Consider the following 15,273-nt stretch of genomic DNA (forward strand, 5'->3'; position numbering starts at 1 on the left):
CCCCAGTGATGATGATATGGTGCACTTAAGAATGCGTAAAGATAAGTTCTTCATGTAAGTGGCTGGCAAGGCGAAGGTGGGCTTAACTATCAGATAAGTCACAGGAGTGGTGAGTAGGGAAGCATAGATCTTGAGTTCTCAGTAGTGATCTATATCATGGTTTCTGGTTAGAGCTTGCCACCTAGTTGCTGTTTCAGTGGAAGTTTTCAGCTGTGTTTGAATGAGAATGCTGTTTTGCTTATATGGAAAGTAGTCCTTGGAGAATGGTGTAGAAGTTGTCACAGTGACTGGAGGCAGAGCCTGTCTTCCCTTGTGGAGCAGGACATTGACAGCCGCTTTCATTGTAACTACTATTACTTTTTTTACTTGGTAACTTTCAACTTGAAAGCACGGTGTGTGAACAGCTCTCAGCTCCTAAAATGGGGGAAATGTACTTTCTGTTGATAGAATGGGATACAGAAAGAATTGGGCTATTGCGTCTTTGAATACCCGTGCAGTGTTTTTGGGTCACAATCCGATAAACAGAGGTACTCTTGGCTGGGGGTGTAGTGCTTTTTTGACTACATGCAGTTGCTTTTCATAGGAAACTTGTACTGGCATGAGAAGAGAAACTTCTGTCTGGTGCAGTAGAGTTAGGGGCTTAGTGGACCAATTTCATGGATGTCTGGCACCAGAGAAGTGTGTTCTAATTCTGGACTAATCAGTCATTTAGTAATATCTTTTAGATAGATGCCAGTAACCTGCTTGGCTCCATCAGTGTGATTTGTACCACTAAAGTTGCAATGGTTCTCAGGATATGGTAGAAACAATAGCTTTAAAATCAAGTATTGTCTTCCATGAAAATCACCGTTTCTTTGTGAGGAAGCTTCAACCAAGTGCAGTGTTAGGGAACTTATTGCAACAGTTTGTCAAAAAAGGCAGTAAATGGCTTTCTACAGGTTTTGGCTCAAGGTTTCTCAACTATATAGACGGGACAGCTGAGCTCTGCCCTGGGTTGAGCTCCCTGAGCAGCTACAAGCATTGAGGCTGAGAATTGCCAGTGTTCATCCTTGCCCTCCTGAGACAATGTAGTGTTGTTGGCTGGGATGAGAGTGTGAACAGCTTCCTGCAATGCAGGGGCATTTTGCAACTGGCAGCTTCCTCCTGAATCTTAAGGGCGAGTGAGGGCTGCAGGATGAGAAAGCAGCAGGGAGCTGTGGCTGGCTGTTAACTGTCTTTGCAGTATTTCTCAAAGACTCCAGTGCCTGGGGGGAGCTGATGAGCCCACCAATATGAGGCAGGATCTGCCGAGAGCCAGAGGGGTGCTATGGGCTGATGGTGATGATTTTATCAATGCCTTGGTCTGCTGCCTTGGCTATGGCTTAATCTCATCAGTGCCTAGAGGCCGTCTTCTTTCCACTTCATTGCAGGCTGTAGTAGACGCGGTTTCTTGAATAGAATTTCACTAGAAGTTTAGAATGTGCTGAAAAAGTTCCCTCAAAAATGGACTTCTTTTTCTTGGGCATTAATAAAGTGAATATTTGTGGCCTCATTTTTTTGAGCTATTATATGTTAATTTTTTTTACTACTTAATATTTAACATACTGCATTTATTCTATCCAGCATTTTCCCCTAGGACTTGAGCTGAGATAGTGTTTCTGTTTCCCCATGTACGTTGAGACTGGGGTTGCTGTCTGCAGTGCTCAGCTTTTCCAGGTGTGGAAGTACTGGCAAAGGACTTGCCTGGTAGAAAACTGTAGGACTTGTACTGTCTGACTAACAGATACTTGCTTCTTGTCAAATTTGATGTGTGTAATCTTGCTTCCCTGATTCTCTTAATAATGTTGCTTTTTGGAGGCTGAGGAACTCAATATCGCTTAAGCAAACTAGAGAAATGCTGTAGCTTGTCTTATCAATCCTTTTTTGTTCCAGCAAGTACAGAACTAAGTATTTCTAGTAACAGACACTGGATAACTTAGCAGGAGAGTCTTCCAAGCAGCATCATTGTTTTGTCACCGTGTCTGAGGGACAGAATAATATGTGTGTGGATGTTTATATTGCTTCCTTTTAATCCAGGACCTAGCTAGCAGAAGTCAAATGCCAGCGTACGCATCTCCCATTGCTCTGTTGCTCATCCTTAATGATTTTGCTTGTCTTTGAATACATTAACCTTCCTTCTCCCATCCTGCAATTCTTTATGCTGTCTTCAGCTGTTGTACCCATTTAAAGCTCTGTTGCCTCCCAGCACCTGCCAGAGAGAAGTGCTATCTGTCCTGAATCACTGAGGCTGTATCCTGTATTTGCTTTAAACTGCCACAACTACTGGTTTTCACTAACTGGGTCAATCTTGCCCTTACTCAGGACAGTGTGTCCCCCGGCCCCTTGCTTGCTGGCGCTGGTGACTGTGCTGCCACATGGCAAACCAGGTCAGGGAGCGAATAGAGCTACGATGGGGAAAAGGATGGGACAAACCCCTTCTGATAGCCACAAAATCCCTCAAACTGCAGCTGGAATAGTTTGTCCAGAGTTGTACAAGATGACAGTCAAGTCAAGGTGTGGAATGTACCTGGTATTTAACAGCTGAATCTTTATTCTGGTAGCGTGGGAATAGATGTTTTCAGCCTTCAGCACGTTCTGCTATAGTATTGTTAATATCTGCTCGCTGTGGTCCTCCACAGTTACCTGTCCTTCCTCAGTTCTGCATCACTTTCAAGCTCCTCTGGTTGAAAGAGGCTTGTTAGCACCCAGGATTTTACCATTTACTTTCTTAGCAGCTTTGTTGTGAAGTCTCCACAGCTTGCTGCTTAGTCTCTAAGGTGTGGGTGTTTTTATGACCGAACACCTCTCTGAATTGTTGTTTTCCCGAATAAAAGCAGATTAACTTTAGTCCTGTGTATGGTCCGTGTAGTGTAGTTGAAGTGTAGAGTTAATTGAGATACACAGATCCTTAAATTATCCCTGAAATCGTTCAAAGAGCAAACTGTTCTGTAACAGACTGGACATGAATATGTGAACTTCTGACCTCTCGCTGATCTGAGAGTTCATTGCCTTAAAGGAACAAACAGAAGTGCAATGAGGGTGACAGGGATACTGCACGCTCAGTTCAGCCTGAAATGTCTTCTGTAGAGGCTAATGTTTGCAGTGGTAAGCATTTAAAAAGTGAAATGCAATGCATCTCTTGCAGGCTATTTCCATAGGCTTAGTCATGTAGAAAAAGAGTAGGTGGTCAAGAATTAGTGCTAGCAGAGCTAAACTCTTGTTCGTTTGCATTGCTAATGATGAACGCTGTCTTCCACCTCACATCACCAGATGATTTCTTTTGAGAGCTCAGTGGCAGGCAGCCACACTTTTCCCGCAGATTCTTTTGACTTGTGCATTACACTTAGAAAATGGGCAAATGGAAACTCTGGCAGCTGCCTGACTTCCTCTCAAAAATAAAAGGTTCCCTAAATCTCAGCTGGTTCACAGACTTGGTTCAAATGCTTCACATTTGGATTCATTCCTATAGCTTTCAGACGGTCTATATAATCGAAGAAAAAAATCTGCTTAATATTCCTACAGAGAGTATGCAGAGTGCAAATTACTTAGCTGAACTGTTTGCAGCTACTGTAGACGTAGCGAGCTGTTTGAAATGGATTGAAGATCTTCCAGCTTCGTATTGGTATTCTGGGGACCGAGGTGTTCCTTCTGGCAGTTCTCTTGTCAGTATGTGATACGTGTTTATCTGTTGACAAGTTGGCCCCTGACGAACAAGAAGTTGTGATATACAGCCTGCAGGCTTAAACATCTCCCAAATCTCGGGACGCACAGGAACAGTTATATTCTCCTGGAAGCTCTAGACACATATGTATACCTTAATTTTACCATCAAATATGTTCGGATTCAGGTCTGAGAAAGCATGGACGCTGGCTTGCTGTTCTGTAGTACTGGGATATATGGAAGGGAGAGGCTTGCTAGGGATCCAAAGCCTATGGTAAGTAGATGGTAGGGTTTGTGTAGAAGACTCATATCTTGTTTGAAAGCAAACCCTGTTTCATTTTTGTTAAGAAGAAAGCGCAAGACAATATTACAGCTTTGAGGCTGAGGTACCTTGTTCCCACGTCTTAAGGAAACTGTCGAATAATGACTGGGTTTTTATCTGGTGTCATCTTTGTTTTCTGCTTCAGCTTTTCTTTAGAAGGATTTTTGTCACTACAAAAACCTCAGTCTGTTTAGGTGTTTTGGGTATTTTTCTTTGGTTCAAGAAAAATCTTAAAAAAAACAAACCCCGACACTGAGAAATTATGGGCTAAATGCCACTCTGAAGTTTTTTCGGCTATTGGCAGTGAAGTGAGTAGATTTTTGTAATCCTGTCAAGAGATGTGTGTTGTCTAGAAAGAAACTTTTACAAGTTCCTGATTGGCTTCAGCAAGTTAAATATTTTTGTCCACAATGTTTGTCCTAATCCTTTCTAGGTAACCTGTAATTGGCTGACAAAATAAAAGCTTTGCTTATCGGGAAGGTAGAATTTGCTAGGCTTTAACCACTGTGAACTTCATGTTGTTACATCCAAAATGCATCACAACTTGCTGTGAAGGGTTTGAAAATAGTACAAAATAAAAGTACTGGTTTTGGTCGCCATTTTAGAGAGTAAACATGGACATTGAAACGAGGGGCCTCTGGAATGAAGGAAAAGACTTCTTTTAAACACTTGCACTTAACACTTTTTTTTCTACAGGAGTCTTGAAATTTATTTTAAACTACTGGTTCATTGGAAACAGCTGACAAACCTGAGCAGGCCTAGATCTGATCTTCAGAGCCTTGCAGAAGCTTTGGAGACCTTTTGGTCAGCAGTGCTACCCTGGCAAGAAACAGGAGGAGTGTGCTAGAATAGGTCTGGCATCAGATACAGAATCCACCTAGAAATCCTCTCTTTTTTTTCCCCTGGTGATGTCAGACAGGTGGTGATTCAGCTTTCAAAACAAGCTGCTGCTGATTTGCAGTGCAAGTAGAATGAATGTGGAACTGCTCCCAGCAGAAAGAAACATTTCTGGGAAGCAAGCTGGAGCATTTCCAAACCAATGTCCCATGGAAGACAAGAAGCATTATTAAAAGAGGCTGAAGGCACAGTAGGGGAGAAGCGTCACATCTTGACAAGTGCAGCCTGTGGGTGTTGAGCATGGGAGAGAGGTTAAATCACCCTTTCAGATCATATGTGGTGTAATTCATCCTCTTGAGCTATTTATGTCCAATTATCTATTGGCTGCCATAGGGATAAATACGGTTCTGCATTCTGTCTTGAAGACCAAATGCTCTAATGATAACCAAAAGACTGGATTTCTGTCTAGGTTTGTGGCTAGAAAAATGTGCCTGAGTCAGTATGGGTTTCTTACAGCGCATGCATTTGTTCTGTTGAACGTAGGCTTTTCTGAATCAGAATTAATGAAATCTCATGCTTAAAGCCTCTTGCGTCTTGTCCCAACTTCATAAAGGCTAAAGAAATGGATATTAGGAACCCTACTCTTAAAACCAAAATAAAATGCTTTTCTGTATATGTTGAGCACACTTTTGGCTTTCCTCAATTACCTAATGCCTCAGAGAGAGCTGATGTTTTTGGCTCTAAGACATGTGACAGTAAATTCTGCCCTGCTTTCACAGAGTATTTAATTTGAAAAACTTGCAGAGCTGAGTTTATGATATTTGAAAGCAGTTTTGTATTTTAAGACCAAATTCAGCACCTTTCAGGAGCTCTTGAGTGCCCTTATTTTCCTATTAGATGGTCTCTAAATAGAGTATTCATCTTCTCCCAGGAAATACTTGCTGGCTTGGGTTTTAATTAAAACCTGGATTTCAGTCATGACAAACTACAAGGTGCCAGGAAATGCTTTAAAGTAGTCTCTGAAAATTGTGTCGTCTGTAACAAAGATTTTACCTTCTTGTAAATAAATAAGGGTATGTGCAGTAAGGATTCTTTTTTTTTTGTCTGTATGCCTACCAAGGGATTTTCTATAAATAGTCATTCACAATTTGTTAAGTTCTTACCTCAAAGCCACAATTACAGGGGTTGGAAGAACTAAAAACTATTAGATGCAATTCAGTAATTTAATTTTCCTTTCTCTGCTGGGGAATGTAAAACTGATTCCTGAGCAAGTTTGCCGGGTACCATTCTACCAAAGAGCATAGCTGTTGAGTGTTACGTGGTTATGGATCCCTGAATGCATCCTGCATCTGAGTGGTGTATGTGCAATGTACTGTTTTAGTACAAAACTGTGTAAATCTGTCATTCCAGTCCTCAATCTGCTTGTGGTAGTTATTACTGTACTAGTGATGTAAACTGGGTGTCTGAACTCCCATTTTTTTTTCAGGTAATGCATAAATGCGGAACAAATGCTTGTCAGGAAGAGCTAGTGTCTTGAGATGGTGGGGTGATGGGTGGGATGTAGCCAGGTGAGCAGTGGTCAAGAGGCTGGCCAGTAGCGGTCTGACAGTTTGTTGTGCCTCCAGAAGGTAGGGTAGGTTTTATAGAGGAGACATTTGAAGAGCAATAGCAACAAGTTCCCCAAATGCTTGCTAAGCCTTTCCCAGACTTGAAGAGCAGTCCCAGAAAGCGTGGATGTTACGAATCTCCTTTTCAAAAATTTGACATTTATGTGATAGACTGATAACACATAACCAAAATTAGGAACTGACCTCTCGATGCTGAAGAGGTGAAATGTGGTAGGTACGTGGAGGGAGAGAGGAAGGCACAAGAGGAATGTGGATAGAGTGCTGGAGTTAATGCTTCTTACAGAAATGCTGCAGTTGGCATATCTGGCCAGTGACCTAATGCGTCTTCTGTTTCTCTTCTTGCTTAACTCTCTGAAGAGAATGTAAACTATTATTTTGTTTTCCATCCAGTGCTTGGTTGTCCCATATCGTAGCATTTAAACAATCTGCTTTTCTTCCTTTTTCTTCTTAGATGAAGCTCTAGAGATGCTGCCTGACCTAGTTTTAACTTAACATGTATTAAAATGGTTGAATTTTACATGTACTGGCAACTTTCCTTTTGCTTAACTAAGGGGGAGGGATTCTATTCTTAATTAAATACACCACACTGGAGACTTATAGACAGTTGGCATGACCTGGCAGGCAAACTGGGTAATTCTTGATTGATCTCGTAACAAGTATTCTTTTTATTTTTGTGCTTATACAGTTAGTTCATTAACGAGTTTAACAAACTAACTGACATATATAGATAATTTAGTTAAAGTTAGGGCTTTGGAGTAGCACGCTGGGTTGTGCTAGGCTGAAGTTACCGGCATTAAAAGTGATTCTGCTATAGTGGAAGTAGAAATGTTTTACACAGCAAAATTTTTGTTTTGCAGATGGCTTATTCAATCAGTATATCAGTCAACAAGAATACAAACCTCGCTGGGGGCAGATCATCCCAAAAAGCTCCAAAGGTAAGGACATTTCTAAAGATATAACCCATGTGCTACCAGTTCTGTGTTGTTCCTTTGAGGATATTGAGCAAGAAACTGATGCAAGAAAGCTTCCTCTAGGACAGTTGTTCTGTCAACTGACAAATCTGCATTTGTCTGCAAAGTCAGTGAAATGCAACCGGGTTTCTGGTCGAGCAAGGAACATTACAGGAACACTAGCTGTAACTTCAAGGATAGCTAATTGGTTTAGAAACAAATCTCAGAAAATAGGGTAAGTATGAGAGCAGTTACCTGTATGACTGGATTTAGTGCATGGAGTCAAATGTGCAGCAAAGACTGGCAAATAAAGACATTATCTTAACAGGGAGTATTTTAAATTTCAGGTGCATCTTTTGAAGTCTTGGTCTGTTATACAGTAAATATAAACTGCAGAATCTTTTTCCGTTACTTCCTGCCTTGAGAGGAGACTCGTAGCGGCAGCCTTGACTAAAAAAATACAAAAATCACTGTCATACAGCAAATGTAGAATTCAAGGTGATAATTGCCAAACGTGGAGTACTGTACCGAAACCTCTTGGGAAGGATTCTCTATGAATACAAGCAGATTTCTCTTCCAGCAGAATGTGGGTTATCTTTCTAAACGTTACTTCCTGTAGATGATACCTGTCCTGAATGCTTAAGAAATCTAAAGTGGTTGGAAAGCTGCTTTAACTGGACAGTTGGAATTCTGTTATGTGTGTGAATAAGTAATTGGTGCAAAGCTAGCAATGCTGTATCTGTACCATGGCCTCTTGGCTTCCATCCCACGGGTACGTTGCCCTGTCATTTGAGTATCTGTTCTCACTGCTCAGCCTTCAGGCAGCTCTCAGGTGGGGAGAGGCGGAAGGGGAGCAAAAGGTTGTCTGTGTCTTCTCCGCTGGAGAGCTGCAAAGATAGCTCAGACTTCATTTATGTGGACCTGCATGCTTCTGGAACTCTCAAACTCCTTTCCAAGGCTCTCAGAATTGCAGTAGAGTACTGTATTCACTTTAGCTATCTGTACTATCAGTCACCAGATAATTCAATATAAAAATCTGTACAGTTTTGTAATGCATAGATGAATACTACCTGGAAAAAGTGTTGTGCTACTGTTTAGAGAACGGTAAGTAACTAAGTTGCTCTGCTTCCATATAGTGTTTAGGCCATATGTGAGGTTGTATTTTTCTTTGGTTTAAAAATCTTATAAAGGAAAACTCTTCCCTCTCTCCTCTTCTTTTTTTTTTTTAAAGGTGATGGGGAAGACAGCCGACCAGGGATGAGAGGTGGCCATCAGATGGTTATAGATGTTCAGACAGGTGAGGAGGTGCTAAATTTCTGAACTAAATTATTTAATCAGATATGTTCAGATAAATATTAAAATGTTTTTTTTTTTTTTTCTTCAGAGACAGTCTTAACCACAGGTTTTGAGGAAATAAATTTCATTTTTTAATAGTCAGGTTAAATACTTTGCGTAATCTCTGGAACTATACTCCAACTGCTTTTCCCACCCCGCTTCTTCCTTATTAGTTCTGTGTTACTCCTTCCTTAGTCATTGTCTTAACTAAGAAACCAAGAACAATTGTTTTTAATTTTGTCCCTCCTACCCTCTTTTAAACAGGAGCTTAAACAAGAGAAGAGAAATTAGGGGTGATTATTTCCCTTATGTGCTACATACTGTGCTCTTTAGAACAGTGTTCAAGCAGTAGATCTTAGGTGTTGAAACATTCTTTGTATTTTGGTTGGAATGGCTTCTAATTTCCAGTGTGCAAGAAAGTCCTGTTAAATAAAATTTGTTAGACTTTTTTTTATGAAAATGTTTCCTATAGCAGTTTAAAGAATGGTTCAGCCTCTGTTTCAAAGAGCCTGCTGAGAAAAGAGAAGGGGGAGGGTATAAGTAACGGTTCTGGTGATTGTTGTTCTCTAATTTTCTATATCTTTGTCTTGCTTTATTTAATCAGATTTCTGTGGTACGTCATTCCTTACTAAAATAAGGAATGCATCTGACTGCATCTTTGCTGAGTAAATGATTTGTATGAGCAAAAGACTTGTTCTTAGGAAAGGAGAAACAAGATCAGGGTGTGAGTTGCAGAGAGGAATATAGAGTGGCATTGAGGGGAGTCAGCAAAAAAATTACCATCGCCGTATCTGTTGTGGTCATATGGACGGGGACTGAAGCATGTGACAGGACAGTACCTTCAAGAGTAATTTGCTAAGTCATAGTGAACAAGCAAAAATACTGCACTAGCTACAGTCTGGCTTGTACTCAGTGTAGTTACTGCTGTAGAGGAAGCACTCGAGATATTTTGTATATGAAAGCAAACTTTTTTTTGGTCGATGAGGTTTGAGATTCATTAGAATAAAATGCTGCGGGAGGATTGCTGGTGTTTGCCTACAAAAGAAGCTGTGAACGCTCCCTAGTGGCCTCGGCGAGTAAGTAGACAGGGAGTAAGTTTCACAAGCACGGCAAAGAAACGTACGGCTTGTCAACTTGGAAATGACAGCCCTTTAGACCTCCTGAAAATAATAAAATTATGGTAGTGTGAGTCTTCGTTTGCATTCTGGTTGGCTGCCTTAAGTTCTAGGAAGTTTATCTCTTCCTTTGACTTAAGTTTTCATGCTGCTTTAACAAGGCAGTAAAAAGCGTCAATACCTTTTTTTACTTACACAAAGCTGGCTGGAGAGCACCTATGGTGCTCTCCCAATGTGGGAGAACCGGATCTCCCTCTGCCATGCTCGTCCCTTTTTTTTTGCTGCAGCTTTATCCAGTGGTGGAAGGATACCTTCAGAAATTTTCTCTGTGGCATATTTGGGAAGTTGCCCTTAGTTTTGCTTCCAGGCCCACTGAGGCTTGTGAGAGGCTAAACGTTTTTGAGATTAACAGTTTTGCCATTTAATTTGGCTGATGAACAGGCCAGGGGAAGTTCCTGGTGCTTGTCTTCTTAAAACCAGCTGTTGCTGGTTGCTTGAGTTTTCCCTCTGAATACAGATAGTGTTTAAAGAGACTGTGGGAATTTGGGCAGTTATGTCAGCACGTGTTTTACAGACTGGAGCTGTAAAGCTCCTTGGCTAACCTTGAGCAAATCTAGTGTTAATGGAAAAAGGAGCTGCAGCGTACTCTTTCCATCAAAGACATCCTCCCTTCCTTACGGACTTGTTGTTTTTTTCAGAAGTCTTTGAAAACTAAAGAAAAATAAGCTCACTTTGCATTCCTTGTTAGAGAGGTGAAAATATTCATTCAAAAATTAGTAATTTCTTCAAACTTAATCTTTTAGAAAAGAAGTGAAACACCAAAATCGTATACATAGGAGGTTCTGAAGTTTCGTATTACATAGAATAGGACTTGGAAGCAAACTTTAACCTCCAGTATCCAGACCTGCTGTAGCTATAACTGAACTATAAATGGTTTTGCTTTTTGATTAACCTCAAGGAAATATCAACTGGTTATTACTAACTACAAAAATGTAAGTTTATTGTTACTAGGTTTTGTAGTAGTACTGTGCCTGCTGGACGTGCATGCGTTAGTGTCAGGATAGAGGATGTGGGTTGGTGAGTAGTTGAGCTAGGTCTGAAGTTACTGATGGTGAGTTGATTCACTGAGGCTCTGTTTATGCTCTGTTTCAGGTAGAATGTAGTTTAACTTGGTCTAAACGGCCTTTTGGCCTGTTTTATCTTCCAATTAGGGTAGGCTGAAAGCCATTCTGGCATCTCTGCTGGCAACCAGTAACTTGCACTGTAGCTTATTTCTATCTGATGTTCCCACTCTTAATACCTGCTGCAGCTGTCTTAGAATAAGTGTAGTGTTCTTGGTGCTTTGAAAAACTTTTAAAACTTTTTGAAACCAAAGCACAGGCATATGGGGATACAGAACTGAGAATGCAGTCTAATATCTTCCTATATGAAAAAATCTGGGAGTTGCTGATTCTCACAGTGTCTTCCATGCTTTTAATCATATTAACACTCGTACTGGAATGACTCTGGATGGCAGACTTAGGAAGTTGGTTTTGGCATCCATATGCACAAATATTTAGTAAGAGGCATTCCCGGTTATAGTTGGAAAACACTGTTATGTACTTTAAAGCTTTAGACTGTAAAGGAAAACAGAAGGCTTATGTTATTTCTGCTTTTTCCTGCAAGGTGCATGTCTTATGTAGTTCTCCATATTGGAGGCTGGAGAGTTTTCTGCACTTTTGTAGAAGGAAGGGGAAGTATTTGGGTAGTCACAACCCAGGTGCATATATTAAACAAAAGTATCCCCAAAACACCAATAGTGAAAACAACCCCAAAATTACACAAGGACTGTGTTAAGTGCACTGAATGTCAGTCATGAAAAGCTATACTACTATTTACATGGGCCCTGGTGAAATACTCAAGCAGTAAAACGAAAGCTTGCGTTAAGCCCTAATGCAGTTTTGGATAAGGATGTAGACATCTGGCATTGTTGCCTTCATTAACATAACTTTGATTATGCCCTCTCAGGCCTTTTTATAATGCAGATATGGCATGCATTTTGAAATGCCAATGCTTATTCTGGAAGAAAGTGAGAATGGGTAAGTGGATTGCCAAATTCAAGTGTTAAGGAATAATGTCGGTGCTTTAGAGGATTGTGTGTACTGTGTTTTGGAGGTTTGGTTTACAATTCCATAGTTAAGGTGGAATTGATCTCCTCTGCTCTTATAAGGCAGACGCAATTTTATGTGTATGACAGTGTAGCTGTAAAGCCATGCAATTTATTTTGGTAACAGAATTATGGACTACATAAAAATAATTCTCTTAAAAAAAAATTTTCTTGATACATCCTGTTTGTTTAAACATTCATCTTTTATTTCATTTAGATAAAGCCTTCTGAAGTTTTCTAATAGTTTTTTAGCTATTTAGAAAAAATAGCTAAGCAACCAGCATGATTTTTTTTTTCCTCTGCATTTGTCTTCTCTTTGAGAAGTGAAACATTTTTTGAAGGAAAATATTAGTGAAATGGTCCTTATTGATGGGTTACCGCTGTTCACTCACTGAAGTGAAACCACTCTGTAATTTTGGTTGTATGTTATTTTGCTTTTCCTTTTGTAGGAAAGGAATTCTACTTACTTCATTCTATTAGATAAGTGAGAACAAAACTGTAGGTTGGGTACCGTGGGAGATTCGGAGCAGTAGGCACAGTGTGCCCATAGTATATGTGGGCAATGCAGTGGAAATGATAAGGCTGGTTCAAAAGCAGCACGGAAAGACGAAAAAGATGGAGTGAGAGCAGCAGACATGAAGAAGGATGCTGTTTTGCCTGAGGAAAACATTGCTATCCATAAGATATTTAAAGACAGGACTTGTGTACAAGATGAAGAGATCTCTGAAACAAAACACAGATGGCTTCTAAGCTCTGAAACACAAACAGCTGCTGAATTCTGGAGGTTACTCAACTTCACAGTGCTTTCACATTTGAGAGGAAGACTGTATGCCTACCCAGAACAGACCAGCCCTAGCCTGAACAAACTTACAGCCAGCCACCACGTACACTGAGCTGTGATTCAGAAACTGAGTGGCGTGAATAATGTAAGGTCTGGCTTTATAATTGTGCTCTAAGTGGTCCTTATGAAGTGGACAATGCTGCTTGCAGATAACTAAATCTATGGTTACTGTGTAAGGAAGTGACGTCCTTCTGTAGAAAGCTTTTGAGGTATCTTAGGCCTAGAATTTTTACTTTTGAGATGAGTCCTTCTTAATTCTAGGATCACTGATTCTCAAATGCACTCAGTAAGTTTGGGGTGGTAGCAAAGTAGGAGGCCAGTGGTTGATGAACTAGAGAATTAGGACTAGGAGTCAAAGGGACACTGACAAGCTGCAGGGAGAGCCTTGTGAGGTTCAGCCAAGACAAATGCAGAGCTCCGAACCTGGGATGTAACAGCTGCGTGCGACAGTATAGGCTGGGGACTGACTGTGTGGAAAGAAGATTTGCAAGGTGGTAGACAGCTGAATGCGCGTCAGCAGTGTGTCCTTGTGGCGATGAAGGCCAACCTCCTGCTAGGCCGTATTAGCAGTACAGCCAGCAGGTTAAGGGGAGTGATGGTGCCCCTCTATTTGGTACTCGAGGCCACATCTGGAGTACTGTACCCAGTTTGGGCGCTCTGACAATCTGAAGACCTGTGAAGGGCCACCAAGGTGGTCGGGGGCTGGAGCACATAGTGTATGAGGAGATGCTTAGTGAGCTGGTTTTGTTCAGTTTGCAGAAGAAAAGGCATGTAGAGGGATCTTAGAGCTGTCTTCAACTAGCTGGTGGGAGAGCATGAAGAAGATAGCCAGACTCATTTTGGGGGGTGCAGAGGGAGAGGATGAAGGGCAATGGACACATTGCAACAACGGAAATTCCAGTTGGATTTTAGGAAAAATAAAATCGTAATGAAGATGATCAGTCATTGGAGTAGGGTCCAGACAGTCTAAAGTAACCATCTTTGGTGATACTGAAAATGTATAAGAATACTTGCTTGTGCAACCTGGTCTGTCACTAAAGTTAGCCGTACTGTGAGGTTTTGGCAGAGGACTGATGGACCGAATGACTTGCAGAGGTGTTTTAGGTCAGTAATTCTTTCATATTCTCTGGAGAACTGTTCTAGCAGAGACATGGAAATACCATTTGACCAATGTGTTTAGTTAAATATGTGACCAGGATTGGAATATATTCATTGTGCCTGTTTATTAGAAGGTAAAAACAGGGATGCTCAGGCGTACCAAGCATCTTTTGTTCACCTGGCTTTAGTAATTTGCAGCATAACATCCTGATCAGATGAGGGAGACCACCAAGAATCCCACCAAGGATTTCTCCACACAGAGAAGATGGGAGTTAAAAGAAGTTAGAAAAGCTGATTTTGAGAACATACCTGAACCTAGACTGAAACTACCCCAGGATTTGGGGTATTTAACAGGGATTGGAAAGGCTGCTTTCTGTAGTCCTCTGAAAAATAGAACTTAAGGAGAGGTTGACAGGAAACAGTAATTTTTGGGAGTATATGTTCTCTAATACTTTCAGGAATGCTCTGGCACCTTCTAGTCTTCCAGAGAGTAAGCGAAGAAAAGAATTCAGACATTTTAGAAACATTTTTGACTGAGCAAGCAGTTTGGAAATACTCGCAGAACATATTTAATTCAAAGTGTTGAATTTGTATTCAAAATAAATGTAGAGGAGATAAGGTTAAGATGCTGGAGGACAAATTTGACTTCCTAAATGTGGCTGGTAAAAGCTTTGGATAAATATAACTCCTTTCATGCTTTCCTTGTTGCCTTGCAGGTAGGTTTGAAAATTCTTCTGCTCTGTCCCTAAAGCAGAAGAGAGACTTGCTTAAATAAAGCAGCATCGATATTGCTGTGTTACATATTGCTCAGATATAAAGGAAAAATCCTTCCCTCTGCCAGAGCAAGATGCCCTGCTTGCATCTTGAGTTCCCTAGTGCTAGTAAAGTAGAAATAGTTATATCGATGCGAGACTGCTGTGCTCCCCTCAAGCTTCCCACTCCTGCTGCCTGGAAGTTTGTGGTCTCTTCTATGTGTCTGCCCTCTTCTTTGAGTGTTTTCTGGTATCTTGTTTAGGTGACAGTGTCTGGGAGTGCTGGGCATGCATCTTGGGTCTATCCTGCACGTAGGATGAAACAATAATCCTCCCCACAAAATTTGAACTGACAAATAGAGCAGAAAGTGTGGTACTGGTTGGGGAACAGCGTGGAGTTCAACTTGTTTAAAACAAACAAAAAAAAACCCCAGCAACAACAAAAAAACAAAACCCCCAAACTATTTTTCCTTACATCATGGGAGAGCAATTGCAAACTTTAGAAGAAAAAAATGTTTTCTTGACTTTACCAGCAACAGATACATTTATGTGTTAAGAAATGTTCCTTTAA

The 15,273-nt window shown here is 40.8% G+C and overlaps 1 protein-coding gene across 1 annotated transcript in view; it reads left to right on the forward strand.

Moving 5' to 3' along the window:
* Positions 1-15,273, forward strand: part of MKLN1 (muskelin 1, intracellular mediator containing kelch motifs) — a 98,252-nt gene that overhangs the window by 36,149 nt on the left and 46,830 nt on the right. Inside the window, exons 7-8 of the mRNA XM_009882969.1 lie at positions 7,323-7,400; positions 8,647-8,712. Coding sequence (XP_009881271.1) covers positions 7,323-7,400; positions 8,647-8,712 — 144 coding nt within the window. The remainder of the gene's footprint in view (positions 1-7,322; positions 7,401-8,646; positions 8,713-15,273) is intronic.

This window comes from Charadrius vociferus, unplaced genomic scaffold (assembly GCF_000708025.1).
Source record: "Charadrius vociferus isolate BGI_N301 unplaced genomic scaffold, ASM70802v2 scaffold32, whole genome shotgun sequence".
NCBI classification, from domain to species: Eukaryota; Metazoa; Chordata; class Aves; order Charadriiformes; family Charadriidae; genus Charadrius; species Charadrius vociferus.